The 14,835-nt window shown below is 44.9% G+C and overlaps 1 protein-coding gene across 2 annotated transcripts in view; it reads left to right on the top strand.

Moving 5' to 3' along the window:
• Positions 1–14,835, top strand: part of FLT1 (fms related receptor tyrosine kinase 1) — a 172,131-nt gene that overhangs the window by 146,334 nt on the left and 10,962 nt on the right. The window contains exons 20-25 of one of the 2 annotated variants that reach the window (XM_014843830.3): positions 645–733; positions 4,274–4,430; positions 4,861–4,958; positions 5,689–5,811; positions 7,422–7,533; positions 9,161–9,260. In XM_014843830.3, the coding sequence (XP_014699316.2) occupies positions 645–733; positions 4,274–4,430; positions 4,861–4,958; positions 5,689–5,811; positions 7,422–7,533; positions 9,161–9,260 (679 nt within the window). Of the gene's footprint in view, positions 1–644; positions 734–4,273; positions 4,431–4,860; positions 4,959–5,688; positions 5,812–5,906; positions 6,205–7,421; positions 7,534–9,160; positions 9,261–14,835 lie in introns of those variants that run through there. The other variant, XM_044777363.2, reaches the window with a different exon arrangement.

The raw sequence follows: 14,835 nt of genomic DNA, 5'->3' as shown, positions 1-14,835 counted from the left end.
TGGGGCTCAGGCCTGCCTGGTAGTGTAGCGGTTAAGTTCACCCGCTCCACTTCAGTGGCCAGGTTTCCCTGCTTCAGATCCTGGGCACCAACCTACACACTGCCCAGCAAGCCATGCTGTGGCGGTGTCCTGCATGGAGAACCAGGGCTTGCAACTAGGATATACAACTATGTACTGGGGCTTTGGGGAGAAAAAAATAGAGGAAGATTGGCAACAGATGTTAGCGCAGGGCCAATCTTCAAAAAAACCCACAAACAATCCTGGGATTGGTGTGACAGTGTCCCGAGGCCCCCTCTGCTAGCCTAGGTCTGGCTAACAGGTGGAGAGGGTGGCTGGCAGTGACAGGCTTTTGGCTGGCTTTTGCCCACCCCACTTCCTGGAGGTTCTTTTTCTCTTTCAACTTCTGCTCTTTTTCTTCCTTCTGCTTCTCCCCCAATTACCCACCCCTAATTGTCTCCTATTCTTTTTCTATTTTTTAAACCCCTTCTTGCCTTAACTTGAAAAAGAAATCTGTCATCCCTAAGTTGCATCCCTAGGCACTGCTAATATAAAGACAGGCTGGCTGGAGGTTTCTCAGGCAGACTGAAGGCTGGCTAATGGTTGACTGGCTTGGTGTGGCTGAGCATATGCTGTTTTGGCTGCAGGGCCTCTGATGGTGATTGTTGAATATTGCAAATATGGAAATCTATCCAACTACCTCAAGAGCAAACGAGACTCATTCTTTCTCAACAAGGTAAGGAACTTAAGGTTTGGGGTTTGGAGGTTTTTAAAGACAGCAAAGAGTTTCCATTTAGGCTATAGCAGCATAAAGCAAGAGAAACCTAGATTTTTCCATTAAAGAATAAGCTTAAAACTCAATCTCAGCTGCTTTTTCCTCCTTTTTAATTTTTTCCATCCATGCTGATATATCACATTGTTTGGGGAGATAGCACAGAGAACATTTGGTTCCAGTGTATACAGTGATAATTAGGGGTTAAAATTTACTAGCCTAAATACCTATCAAATAATTTTGATAATTTTATTTCTCTCTCTCTTTCCATATATACACAGACATGCACAGGTCATGTACTCATTTCTTAAAAGAAAATGATAGCAAGTATAATTGTCTCCATTTATTAGATTACAGAAGTTAAGGACTCAACCAACTGAGTGACTTTACAGTCAACAATAAACCAGTGATGGGGCCAGAGGAATAATTTTCTTCCCTTCCTCCTGCTCTTTCACCCACTTCATCACACCCTCGCGATCCACGTCAACCCTACACACACTGAACCAGCCTTACCCACTAAAATAAAGCTGTGTAATAAAAGGAACATGGGGCTCCAAGACCTGAAAGCAAATGAAGCTTAAAAGAGATTATTGAGTAGCGGAGAAAGAGTTTAGTAAAACTTTGCCAGTGTGACCTATCCCACCAAGGTTGTGTCCTTTACTGGGCTAGAGGAGCTTAGGGGACAATGATTCAACATTATTAACCAATAATCTGCAATGTTGGTACATCCACATAGTGTGGTGGTTAAGCACTCAGACTCCAGAGTCAGACTTCTGGGTTTAAATTCTCTTTCTACCACTCATGGAATTTGGGACCTTGGGCAAGTTACTCAGTCTCTCTAAGTTTCAGTTCCCTCATTTATTAAATGGCAGTAATAATAGAACTCAACTCATGGGATTGTTGAGAGAATGAAATGCAGTTAAGCTCTCAATAAATGTTAACTATCATCATCATCATTATTGACCCATCGAGATAGAAAAATCAGTTGAGTCTAACCCAGTGACACTAATCTGTATGATCTATGTGGTGGCAAAGTGTCTGACATCCAAGAATGATGCCCATCTCTGTCATGTGGGCAAGCTTCTTTGTGTGGCACACAGTTAAGAACCACTGGACAGCTGGCCCATTCTCTCATCTCTCAAACTTTGATCCAACCAGAGACATGTCTTCTTCCAGACTGCCAACATACATGCAAGAACATATTTCCCCCAGTTTTAAACCATGTCCTCTAATAATTAGAATCTTGAAGCTGAAAGGGATCTTTGTGATCAGCTAGTTTATACTCTCACATTATAGATGTGCCCAGAAAAGTCAAGTGATTGGCTTGAGGATACACACCTACCAAGAGGTGATGTTAGGGGGAGAAAGAACCCAGCTCTCTTGACTCCCTTTCCAGTGCTTTTTACATGCACCACACTGGATAAGGAGCGGGGGAAACATAAGAAAAAGTGGAAAGTGGTGCCTTGGGCTGAGAGCAGTGCAAATTCCCTTCAGTCCTGAAATCCTGGACTGGCTTCAGGAAGAAGTAAGCCAGCAGAATACCCCAGGGATCTGGGCAGGATGGAACGTTTGGGTTTGTGCGTCCTTTGTTTTGAAGAGTTTGCTTCCTTCTCTGGCTATATTTAATGATTTGCCTCCCTGTTGGTGGAGCTTAGTGTTTTCGTGGAAAACACATGGCTGTATTTCGTATTTGGAACCTAAAGGAATATAAAGAGAAGATGAAGGAAGAACCAAAAAGGCTAAATAGAAATGGGATATTTCATTTTCCAAACAAATTCACCAGGATCTTTAAATATTACTTGTAATAAATTCACTGGATTCTGCCAGAGCCCCAAAAGTTCAGTAAATGAACCTTTATTTAACAGAGGTAATTACCAATAAGCAAAGCTAAATATACCATTGATTGGGAGTCAGGAAGGGTGAGGGAGCTCGAGTTATGGTCCTTGGAGATGTGCCCCGGGCTGTGACTTCTGGGAGGGTCAGGAAGAAAGCTGCCCAGGGAGCATTTTCACCCAGCTGAGCCATGAGTGGGCCTGTCGAGCACTTTTCTCCCCCACCCCCTTGCCAGCATTCTCTCCCTGCTGCCTTCTGTCCTGGGAAGGGTCTCGTGAAAAATAAAATGCCACTTCCCAAATGAGCAGAATCAAATCCAACTGCTGCAGGGAGACATGATAACAAACAGTTATGTTCTTTACCTGCTCTCAGGTAGCTCACCTGGGGTGGCAGTGGGTGTTCACTCTGAGGCCTGCCTCCCCTCCTGCAGCACAAGAAGGTCTCTTCAGGGGGCAGGACCCTGGTACCCTCCACACTTTCAGAGTTTGCTGGGCTGACCCTCCTGAAACTCCCTCCTCTGTCCTCTGCTTGCTCCCACTGTGCCCCCTAGTGGAGGGATCACTCCTACTTTGTGACATTTCTACGAAAAGCCAAGAAAGGATGGGGAGCCTGGTGAATCCTAGCACTGCCATACTATGCAGGTGGATCAAAGGACACCACTGAACACCAGTCCCTTTCAGCCCCTGTTTCAGTATTGCCATCTAGCAGAGTCAACCCTCGGTACACAGTCCAGTCATGAAGCCACTGGCAGTACTAAGTTTCTACTGTCACAGTTATTAGATGAATTACTAAAGGCGATAAAAATCTTTTCTGGTTCCACACAAACGGCCAGAACCAACAACTCCTTACCTATGAGTCAAAGCATAGTAGGATGATAAAGCTTTTTAGATGAGGAAAATGAAACCCAGAAAAGTAAGGCGATTTGTCCAAGATCAATGGTCAATGGAAGAGCCATATTACAAATCCAGGCTTGGATGTCCAATCCAGGATGAAAGGCCTTTTCTACCCTTCTTAGGATCAAACTGTATCTTTGTTTTGGAGGGGAGAAAAAGAAATGTTCATGTTCCCTCTTTCCCCAAGGAAACCAGAGAAACTGATAACTACAGCCTTCTCTTATTATTCATCATAGGGATTACAAGTGAAGCCTCAAGGTCACTGGGGATCCAGTTCTATCATTCATATCCTCTTTCACAAGATGGCGTGTAGCATGGAAAAGTGGTTAAGGGCACAGACTGAAGTTGGCCAAACCTGGGTTCAAGCTTTGCCATTTACCAGCTGCATGTGACTGATTTCTTCACTTCTCCAAACCTATTTCTTCATGTATAAGCAACAACTACTTCATAAAACTGTTGGAAAGATTAATTGAGAAAATGTACCTAAGATTCTTAATATACTGGCTCATATAGAGTATGCTCTCAGTAAATACCAGCTGCTATTAATGTTCCTTTATCCTACCTAAGATGCTGTCTAGAAGCCCAGTCAAGAGCAGAATAGACTTAACCCCAGGAGTAGCCAGGCGCCTGGCTGCCGTAGGGCCCTTGCTACTAAACTTACTGTGCATTTTATGGAATGACATTCTCCCAGCTCAGGCAATTGACGCCTGAAAGACTAGTTTCCCCCTTGCTGTTGTGGAGCTCCCTTTCATCTGTGTTCTTCTTGGTCTGTTCAAAGGATGCAGCATTACACATGGAGCTGAAGAAAGAAAACATGGAGCCAGACCTGGAACAAGGCAAGAAACAAAGACTAGATAGTGTCACCAGCAGTGAGAGCTTTGCAAGCTCCGGGTTTCAGGAAGATAAAAGTCTGAGTGATGTTGAGGAAGAGGAGGGTAGGTATTAATTCCTTCCTGTCCTACAGTCTGAGATATTTTTACAACATACTGTGCATCTCTGAAATTTTTTTCTTATTTATCACCCTAATAAACATCCGTGGGAGACTCGAAGGGTAATGTCCTGAGGAGATAAGATTTGAATTAAGATTATTTACAGAGTTACTAATTTTGACAGGGAACCGTACAGTTGTCTCCCTTCAGGCCTTTTTGTCTTAACGGATCATCTGCCTCCCTCCGTGCTTGGGTGAAATGGGCTGGAGGCCTGGAAAAATCTCTGATATTCATGTTGAATCTCAAATGCTCTTGAAAATGAACTCTGATCTACTTGTTGGTTTGTTTTATGTTTTGCTAACATTGTTCCAATAAACTGGGATTTGGTGGAATAGCAAGAACCGTTACAAACAGTTAGGGTTTTAATGCTTTCCAGACTCTGACGATTTCTGCAAGCAGCCCATCACTATGGAGGATCTGATTTCTTACAGTTTTCAAGTGGCCAGAGGCATGGAGTTTCTGTCTTCCAGAAAGGTCAGCCTTGCTCTCGACTGCTCCTCTTTGCCAAGCCTGGACATGTGGGCATTCACATGAACAAACACACACCTTTGCTATGAATCCACTTTTTCTAGTATTTATTTGTACTTCTGTCCTTAAATGTAGAGTAAACATCACAACAAATGCCTTAATTTGTCCTCATATGAGTGAGGAGTTTTGAGAAGAATGAGTCCTGGATACCAGTGGGTAGAACTTAATTCTAGGGGGAACCTCACCAGGTTTCCAACAGACAAATCTGACAACCATTCTCCACACTGCCCTCTGGCACATCTTCAGAACTGGTCAGAATCTCAGAAGACACGACTTCACAGGAGGTCTTCTGTTAACACGCACATGTGGAGCCCTCCCACAAAACTGCAGCTTGCCCATGATCTGATCTCAGCAGCTTAGGATAAAAGGTTGTGGGAAGTGTTGCTCCCTGGTGGAACTCAATTGCCAGTTTCACTTACCAGAATGCTGTCCTGCAAAAGAGTAGCAAAGTAGGTTCAGGGCATTTCTTGCCTTTTGGGCCTCACGGGGCCTATATTTGTAAAGAAGTGCTTCATGTCCATGGTGACTCCATGTGCACTGGGAGTCGCTTCCTTCATGTAAAGGAAGCATGTGAAGTGGATCCTCGAATTAAGAAGAATAATGACACTGAGAAGGCACAGGAAGTTAGTTGGTTACATTAAGGAAACACATTGATTATGCAACTGTTTTATTATAGTGCATTCATCGGGACCTGGCAGCGCGAAATATTCTTTTATCTGAGAACAATGTGGTGAAGATTTGCGATTTTGGCCTTGCCCGGGATATTTATAAGAACCCCGATTATGTGAGAAAAGGAGATGTAAGTCAGTCTGATGTTTATTTGACTCGTTTATACCCTATCCTTTTTAAATCACAGACCGAAGCCCTTGCTAAATATTTACACTTTTTCAGCAGTGGTCCCTGAAAACCATTGTGTGCTTTCTGTGAAGACAAGCAGTCTAGATGGGCTGTGTTCCAGAGAGCCCTTGCGTGAGGCTCAGAAAAGCCACTGTCTCCTGATTCTGTTCTTCCCTGGTTCCTGGCTTGGTACTTGTCATTTGGGCAGTGCTGCCTGAGATTGTTAACCTGAGAATTGTTTAGTGGAGCCCTGGTGAAACCAAATCATCACCTCCCTTTGACTCCTGTGGGAGTTCCCTGTACCACTGGAAAGAACAGCCTGGACTCTTTCCCTCAAATAATTGATTCAGCAGGTGTATGTATCTCAGGAAAGGGTGGGGGAGGGTATTAGTATTATCTCACTAGAGAGAAAATTGTTTACCTCCCATGTCTGCCTTCCATGCCTAGCGTCTCCCTGCCGGCTCACACTGGCTTCTCTTCTCTGCTTGTTTTTGGACATAGTGTTTTCATTTTTGTGGGTGACCTCCCATGTCCTCTCTTTTCCGGCCCATACCCTGAGGGCTTAAGCCTCTGTTTGAGCCCTGACCAATACTCTGCAGTAGTGGTTCTCAAACTTTAGTGAGCATACAGATCACCTGGAGGGTTTATTAAACTACAGGTCGCTGGGCCCCACCCCCAGAGATTTTGATTCAGCAACTGGTGGGTGGGGCCTGGGAATTTGCCTTTCTAGCAAGTTTCTAGGTGCTGCTGACATAGCTGGTCCCAGCACTGTACTATGAGAACTACTGTTCCATAGTCCCTTTTTTTAACAGGAAAAAAAAAACAAAACAACAAACTTTCCTCAGGAGCCCTGATTTGTAAAGATGGCATCTACCTATGTCAGTCTGTCCTTTTCTGTCCATCTATGTCTCTCTTTCAGCCTCTCCCTGCCCCTCCCACTCCTATTTTTCTCTTTGTCTCTCCGTTATCCCATACTTCCTGTCAATTCCCGTCCATCTAAAGTGGCAAGGCCTAACTCACTGGGACTCCTGCTATCTAGAAGAAAAGGACATTTTGTCTGCATGCTTGAAAGCCAGCCATTTGGTCTCCTAAATACTGTCTTATCGCTTTCCTTCTTTTCACTGCTTTTGCCCACTCCCCATAATTCAATGACTTTTAAAATCCTGTCTTTTTGTATAAGGATAACTTTCAAAATCCTCCTTCTTAAGAAAAATTCCTGGAAATCATCGATTTTCAGGATGCCTTCTAATTCAGATCACTCTTCCAGGTCCCTGTGGAGTGCAAGCTTTTTTGGGGAGGATTTCTTACAGGGTCATAGAGTTAGGACTTGCTGGACACATATGAGGGGCTTACTAAATATTTATTGCCTTCATAGGAATTGGTATAGCACACAGCTCTCTTTTAGTGTAACACTGCATGCCATGAGAGTTTTCTCCATGTTACAAAACTGTGGCTGCTCTAGGAAATGATTTACGGGCCAAGTGGTATCTGGGAGGTGACCCCATGGACACTTGGGTTGAATGTGCTTTGTTTTCATGTCCTTCTGCTCAAGGCCCCCTTGCCCTTTTCTAGACTCGACTTCCTCTGAAATGGATGGCTCCTGAATCTATCTTTGACAAAATCTACAGCACCAAGAGTGATGTGTGGTCTTATGGAGTTCTGCTATGGGAAATCTTCTCCTTAGGTAAATTTGGGGGAAGGAAGACATCAAATAGCCCAGAACCAAATGTCTGCATCCTCCGCTGAGTGTCCTTTAGATAGATACAACCTTTAAATCAGCACCTAAAAGAATTAAAAATCCTTAAAGAGGCATGGGTCCATGAAGAATCTCAGATGAGAAATAGGGCATGTATGTGTGCCCTGACCTTTACAGTACATTCTTACAGACGGTTTATATGAACATGAACAAGGTCAGACTAGTATAAAATCAGAAGTCAGGCTTATCTTCAGCCAATCTGGCTGCTCCTTTCTCTGTCCTTTGCTCCCTTCATCTAATTCCTCACACACCCCAATTCTTAATGTTCATCCCTCTTCCCTCCCTGCATCAGCCCACCCCCTTGGAATTTCTTAGGAAAGGCCCCAACCAGCACAGCTCAACCAGTGTTAGAAATAGGAAGCCTTTCTGTTGCCTCTGATCTGAGCACAGCTCGTCATGGACACTAGTTTAAGCCAGATGAACAATAGGAACACTGGTTATATTTATTCTGCTTCCAATAACATCCACTGTGGGTGGCTAGAAACCTTGTTCAATGCCCCAAGCACACAGATGTGCACAGAGCCCACATCTGCTTGCAGACGCATATTGATGCTCTGAGGCCTCCCAATTGTGGGGTCTAGCCAAGAGTCTTTTGAACTTTGCCAAAAATTTGACTTTCAGAGCAAATAAAAGTCACCCAGTAACATCCCTGGTTTCCTGTAATGTGTGAAAATCATTCCCCTGCTTTCGATGACAGGCACCTGTTGCTTCCAGTCTTTGAAAGCAGCTTGGCGGCCACAGTGGCCTCACAGTGACACACTGCCAGCACTGCACGCCTCCCAGCTGCTTCCTACCAGCAGTAATCATTAGAAAGTTCAGACAAACAAATACTAAGATAGACTAGGTTTGAGGTCTGGAAAAGAGCAGATTTGGAGACCTTGCTTACCCCTACCCCCCAGCCAAGAATCCTCCTAAAATGAAAGGTTACGTTGATATCCTGGACAGTAAAACTGGCAAAAGGCAAAGTCTAGGCCCCTCTGGCACCCTCTAGTCCACAGACTTCTACCTACGGGCAACCCTACCGACACCATTCAGCCTAGTTCTGGAGCTCAAGGTCCCCCTTTTCCCTCAGGCCCATCATAGCAACTGGTCCTCAGTGCCATGAGAAGTTTGCAAGAAAGTAGTGAATTAAAATCATCCTTGCTGAGATGTGAAGATCCACAAGTAAACTATTCCAAGTCTACCAGCTTTTTAAAAAGAAGTTCATTAACCCAAGGAATGAGTCTCTAAATGACGGGATTTCTTTAGAGTTCCTTGTGGGGAGAGGGAAGTGACTCTTCAGGTGACACTCTTTCTCCTGACCAAACAGACTAGCCCTAGGGATGACCCGTGGGCTCAGCCACCCAGCATCAGGGGACCAAGCATGTGTCACTAGCAAGATTTGCTGAGCTTCTCTGTGGGTTGTGCTGTACAGTGAGATTGATTCCAATCAGTGGAAATTTATTACAAAAATGTCAGTTTAACAGGAGGAAACAAACACTGAATTGCCCCATCATGGTCTGTTGTACCCCGAAGCTATAATGTGCCCTTTGTTTTCTCACGTTGCCTCGTACAGGTGGGTCTCCATACCCAGGAGTACAAATGGATGAGGACTTCTGCAGTCGCCTGAAGGAAGGCATGAGGATGAGGGCTCCCGAATACGCAACTCCTGAAATGTGAGCTCTTGGCTTCCTCCATCCCCATCTGACAGCTCTCTTCCTACCAGGACACCTCAGAAAGGGGATGTTTTGTTGATTTTTGGAATCCCAGTCCTGGAAGATGCAAAGAGTCCTCCTTTTCTTCATGGATGCCCCTGCTTAGCCCCTGTTGGCCCCAGATGTGCTGGGAGTATTTTCCAGAAGTGGGGCACACTGTCCTTGATCCATCCCTAACTATTTCCTCTCTTGACCACTGACCTCAAGGCCTCAATCTGGGAACTGAAGTTAGAAGTTCAGTTTCTAGGTATGAATCCAGGCAAACCTAACAGACTACCCGGGAACTGAATACAAGACCTGGTCGTCACTCATTTGGTGGCAGCCAAATGAGCTAAGCAGCCACAGGGACAGAGGGCTAGAAGCCACTGTTGACTAGTCCTCCATCCACACTAAAGACCAATAAGGGGGTTGGTTTGGAATGCAGGGGGAGAGGTATAGAAGAGGAAAGGGGGAAATTCCTGACTATAGTCGTTATACTCCACAGAAGGCTACGTGGGCAATGGGCCTTCTTTAGACTCATTTTAGGAATCACCTCGGCAGCTGCCTGGAACTTCTTCTTGAGTTGGCTTCCTGCTGCGTGGTCCTGTGACTCTAGAAAGATGACAGTCTCTGTGTGAAGGCTTTCTCCATTGTACAAATGCTTGCTTGCCTCTCTTGGAGACTCTTTTTTCCTGAGGCTTTCTGGATGTTTTGCACTTGGAGGCCTGAGCAGGAATGTGATGACATTTGCAGTTTTTTTGAGCTGCTGACAAGGATGTAGGCCTCCCCGAGGCGGCACCACCTTTCCTGAACTGGCAGGCGGCCCTCTCCACCCCACTCACACAATGGGGTCCTGTCAGAAGCCCTAGGATGGCCTTTGGGTAGGACTCAGAGGGAACAAAGGAAGTGTGGGCTTGGCCAAAGTGCAAGGTTGCTGTCTCTTTCCTTCATCATCTGGAGACAAGGCTAGGTCAGATCCAGGCCTAGGACGAGGACAAGGACAGGGGACTCAGGTCTGTGAAGGCAGGGCTGGGGAGCAGGCTGAGGGCAGAGTGGGTGAGGGGACCTGTTCTTGTCAGTGTCCTTATCAGCAAAGTGCAGGGAGTTTGAGTCAAGGCCCCTTTTTGAGAGCTGGGGACAGAGCTAGATTAGTCCCCAGGACTGCGTTTGGGCTGGAGAGTGTTGAGGCATTGAGGGGTTTTAATTGCTTGGCCAGAGGGGCAAACACCAGGAGATTGGGTTTAAAATGAGATACTTTGCACTTTACGGTTTTCAAAGTGTTTCCCCCACACAGTCTCATTTGAAGTTCCCGGCAACCTTGAGGAGCAGGCAAGCAGGTATTATTTTCTGAATTTCTGAATTAGTAATAAAACTAAGCCTCTGAGAAGTACAGTGACTTGTCTTCCGTCAGCTAAGTAGCAGTGGAGACAGATTTAGGAGCTGGTCCTTTGGACTCATCACCCTAGATCTCAGGGCTGTTAAATTGAGAATAGACCCCACAATCCGCAGAGTAAGTATCTCTCTAATATACTCACTCATGCTTTGAATTAAATATACTCTTCCACTTTTCGTATAACCTGAAAATCACAAGAGTAAGTTCTCAATTACAGTAATAATTGTAGTTGTTATTAAATAACAGCATTTAGTAATATTTATTAACTGAATAGTTTAGTGCTTATTAAGTGCCAGTTTTAAGCACTTTTAACATGCATTAATTTACCTAGTGCTCATAACAACCCTATAAAGAAGGTACTATTATCATCTCCATTTTACAGATGAGAAAACCAAGGCACAGAACATCGAAGTGACTTGGCACATTCCCAATATGTTAAGCAAACCCAGTCTGAGTCCAGAGTCCACAACACCACCCCACATACCTGCAGCGTATGTTTCCAATTCTTATCCAGATTCTGGTCCAAAATAACTCTAGAGGTACAAAATCATATCACTTTGGACTAAAAACTCTCTTGGGCTTTATCAGACCTTCAAGTCTTTACATAACCTCTCCCAGGGAGCACTTGTACCCCACACAGCCTGTAGAGAAAAGGAGGGTTCCTCACTTCTGGGGAGGAATTATTTTAGAAATTATGAGACATAAGAAGCACCTTTGTGAAATGTTTGTTCAGAAGGCCAGAATTCAAACCTTCAGCCATTCTCAAGCACCTGAAAGTTGATAGAGTAATTTCCTCCGTGTCTGCCCCAACAGTGGGGAGGCCTGGGTGAGGAGGAAGCACAGCTCTTGGAACTGGGATTCTCTGACCTGAACTGGGCCTCATGTCGGGTGCACTTACGAGGATGGGTGATGCTTAGAAAGGAAGCTCTTCCACGGGCTCTCACCTGCCGCTTGTTTCAGGAAGGGTTGCTGGGTTGGGTGCAACTGGTGTCTCTACTTTATTAAACCTATTTACTTAGTGACATAAAACTGTTCAATGTTGAGTCGTTGGTTCCTCGCCCAGAGCCTGTTTAATCAGATGTCTTTCAATAAGGGAATAAGGAATGAATGTTTTGATTTTTTCTTTGCCTTTGGTGTTTGCTGAAGTGAGTTGCATTGAATTTTAGTCAAGAGGAGTGGAAACTAGAAATCAGAAACCAAGAATCAAAAATTAAAAACAGCAAGTAGTTGTAGGTGGTCCCTTTGCTAGTTTCAGCAGAGAGAAATCAGGGTGAGTCCTGCTCACGGTCCCTGCATCTCCCCAACTGTTGCTTGCTCCACAGTGAAATGATGCTGGTTGACACAAGCCTGGGGCCTCTGCTTGACTGAATACTCCCTACCCTCAGGGCTCCTTTAGTTTGCCTGGCTCAAGCCTTTCTTGCATTGGCTACCTTTTATAGATTATTTATGTATATATTTGATGTTCTTCCAGCACCCTCCGAGAATCTGTTTATTGCTAGAGATAAAGGAGCCGTGGACGCTTGGGCTTGACTGTGGTAAGGGGGAAGCAGTCCATCCTCCACCACAGCCAGTGCACTTTGGGGTGAGAGACCTCAGACTTTTGTCTAGTGACTACTTTGTCTCTGTAGTATACATTTTTCCACCTATCTCAATAAATTAGTAAAATGTGTAAACTTATCTTAAAACGAGACCCAAATCAGATTGTGCAGACTGTCTGTTTTATGCTCACTTCAGGTCTTTGGCCACCAGCAGGCTGGCCCAGGCCGCCTGAATGGAGCGGGTGCCTTGAGTCCTGCTGGTCAGAGACAGTTAGGGACCTGGGGCACTGCAGCCCCTATCCTGTGTCTCCCAGAGAGCGGGGACAACAGCCCAGAGTTAGAGAGTTAGAGTTCCCTTCCTCACTCCCAGGCTCCTCGGTGTCTGTAAATTGAGCCCTAGTGCAGTGGACCTGACATTGGCCCACACAGCACACCCACCAAAGGGCACTCACAGCTCTTAGAATCCCACATCCCCTGCAAGTTAGGTAAAATAGGTACAGTGGATGAAATACAGGGGTGAGAGGGAACCAGAATCATCTTCTCAGAAGAGTCTTGACCCATAGGTTTGGAAAAGGTAGGAGAATTTGTGGTTCAGATATGTGATCTTTATGAGCTCCTGTCCCTTAATCAAAGACTTAGGATATCTACTTGCTGGGTACTTGTCAGAAGGTAGAACTTCAATTCCACCACCCAGCTATTAAGAGAGCTTGCTTTTGAAGATCGCTGCCCGTGGAGTGTGTCTGAAGACCCCATGGTGCCACCATTCCCCTGGGTGCCTAGAATTTTGATCCTTGGGTTAAATCAGAACGCTGGGTCACACACACCTGGACCACACTATTTTACCTTTCAGAATTGTTTTTACCGTATGGTATTTTTTTTTTTTTTTTTTTTTTTTGCTGTTAAGGCTTTGGCCAACATTGAAAGACCATACACAAGACAGTCCCATAAAGTCACTGTTGCCTGGATGGGGATGATGTTATTGAGAGGTGTCTGGGAGAACTTCCTTTCAGATTTCAGTTCCAGGAATAGCCACACTTCTTCTGAGTAACTGGTTCTTAACTCTTGGCTTATGTGTATCATACACTTGGTTATTCCTTCTTTTCACCAGCTGCCTGGAAGCTTAGAGCATTGCCTCTATCAATACTCAGAATCATGATATAAATTTTGTTTATTAACTTTCACCTCTTTTCTTATCTTTATTTTACCTTCCTCATAATCTTCTCTCTTTTTTTTAACCTTCCTATATTTTTACTGTCTTTGCCACCTCATATACTTTGAAACAAAATAGGGATATACTTAATAGACACTTGGAGCTGTTGGTGCAGCCTGAAAGCGCACATCTGAGAAGTGGCAGAGGCCGGTTGGGCACTGGAGTTTCTCAGGCTTTTCCTAGCAACACCCTAGCAACAAGTAGTGTCTGCAGAATTCATGGAAGGAGCAGTGCTCTCTCTCCCCAGAGGCCAATCTGACTTCCTTCAGCAAATATTTATTGAGTGATTATATGCCAGGCCCTGGGCTAGGTGAGGAACATGGAGATGAGGTCCCTGCCCCCATAGTGCTTACAACCGGATTCGGACCAGTTCCAAATTCGAGCACATTCAGATTTTGATTCAACTTGATCAACGTCCTCTCTAGCCCAGATGATCTTATGATAGAAGAGATTACTTACGGTAAACATCTCTTGAGGAGAGCAAAGAACCAAAATAGAATAAATCCTTAAGCAGCGTGTGTACAGACCTCTGGCAAGCATTTTGCAGTCAGAAGGGCGGAACAGACCTGCGCTCCCTGCAGACGTGACCAAGAGAGGAGCCCACTACCTTGACATCCAAAATGTCAGAGGAGAAGAATCACAGAGGAACACTATTGACATTTAAATCCCAGGACAAGATTTGCTTTCTGTAATATTAAGACAAACATTTTCATATCCAGAAGCTCAGCCTGTACTTTTGCCTTGAGTGGTGGAGGCCAGTATGTAATGGCAGCTGTGAAATGCTGAGGGAGAAAAGAATCAGCCACATGCAAGAAACTGGGACACAGCCCAAGGAACTGCTCACACTCTGTGTGGACTTCCACCTCGTGGAAGTGACATGGGTTGTGTGCACAGTGCCTTCTCCGCCAGTCTCCGCTGCCAAGCTCAATAATGGAACTGTGAAGACTTGGAAATACCACGTGCTAATTAAGAAGCCCACGCCAACCTTCATTACAGCCCGAGGATGTAATAAGTACTGTGTTAACTTTTTACCTTTAAGGACGTTGTCCTGCTTTGACAGTGAGTGGGGGAGTACTACACATCATATCTAACTGCAAGTGAATAGTGGTGTTTCCTCTCCAAAAAGCTCGGCTCTGTTCACAGAAGAACTCACACTTTCCATTCTGCAGACACCACAGGCACTCCAAAGAACTTGGGTCGTGATGGGCTCCGGAGGGTTGTTTTGTTAGTCTCCCTTGCAGATGGGTTTTCTACTACCAGCAGTACCTGGCCCAGACAGCCTTGTATGTGTTGGTGCTGCATACCCAAATCTAAGAATGAAGGCAAATAGCACATACGATACAAAAAGCATCATCTTTATATGTATGACAACACCCATCGCATTGCGGGTAGGTAAGGCAATCCCTGTAATTACTA

Source organism: Equus asinus, chromosome 11 (assembly GCF_041296235.1).
Source record: "Equus asinus isolate D_3611 breed Donkey chromosome 11, EquAss-T2T_v2, whole genome shotgun sequence".
In the NCBI taxonomy this organism is placed as follows: domain Eukaryota; kingdom Metazoa; phylum Chordata; class Mammalia; order Perissodactyla; family Equidae; genus Equus; species Equus asinus.
The sequence above is the reverse complement of the archived record's forward strand: the minus strand, read 5'-3'. Positions and strand labels throughout refer to the sequence as shown.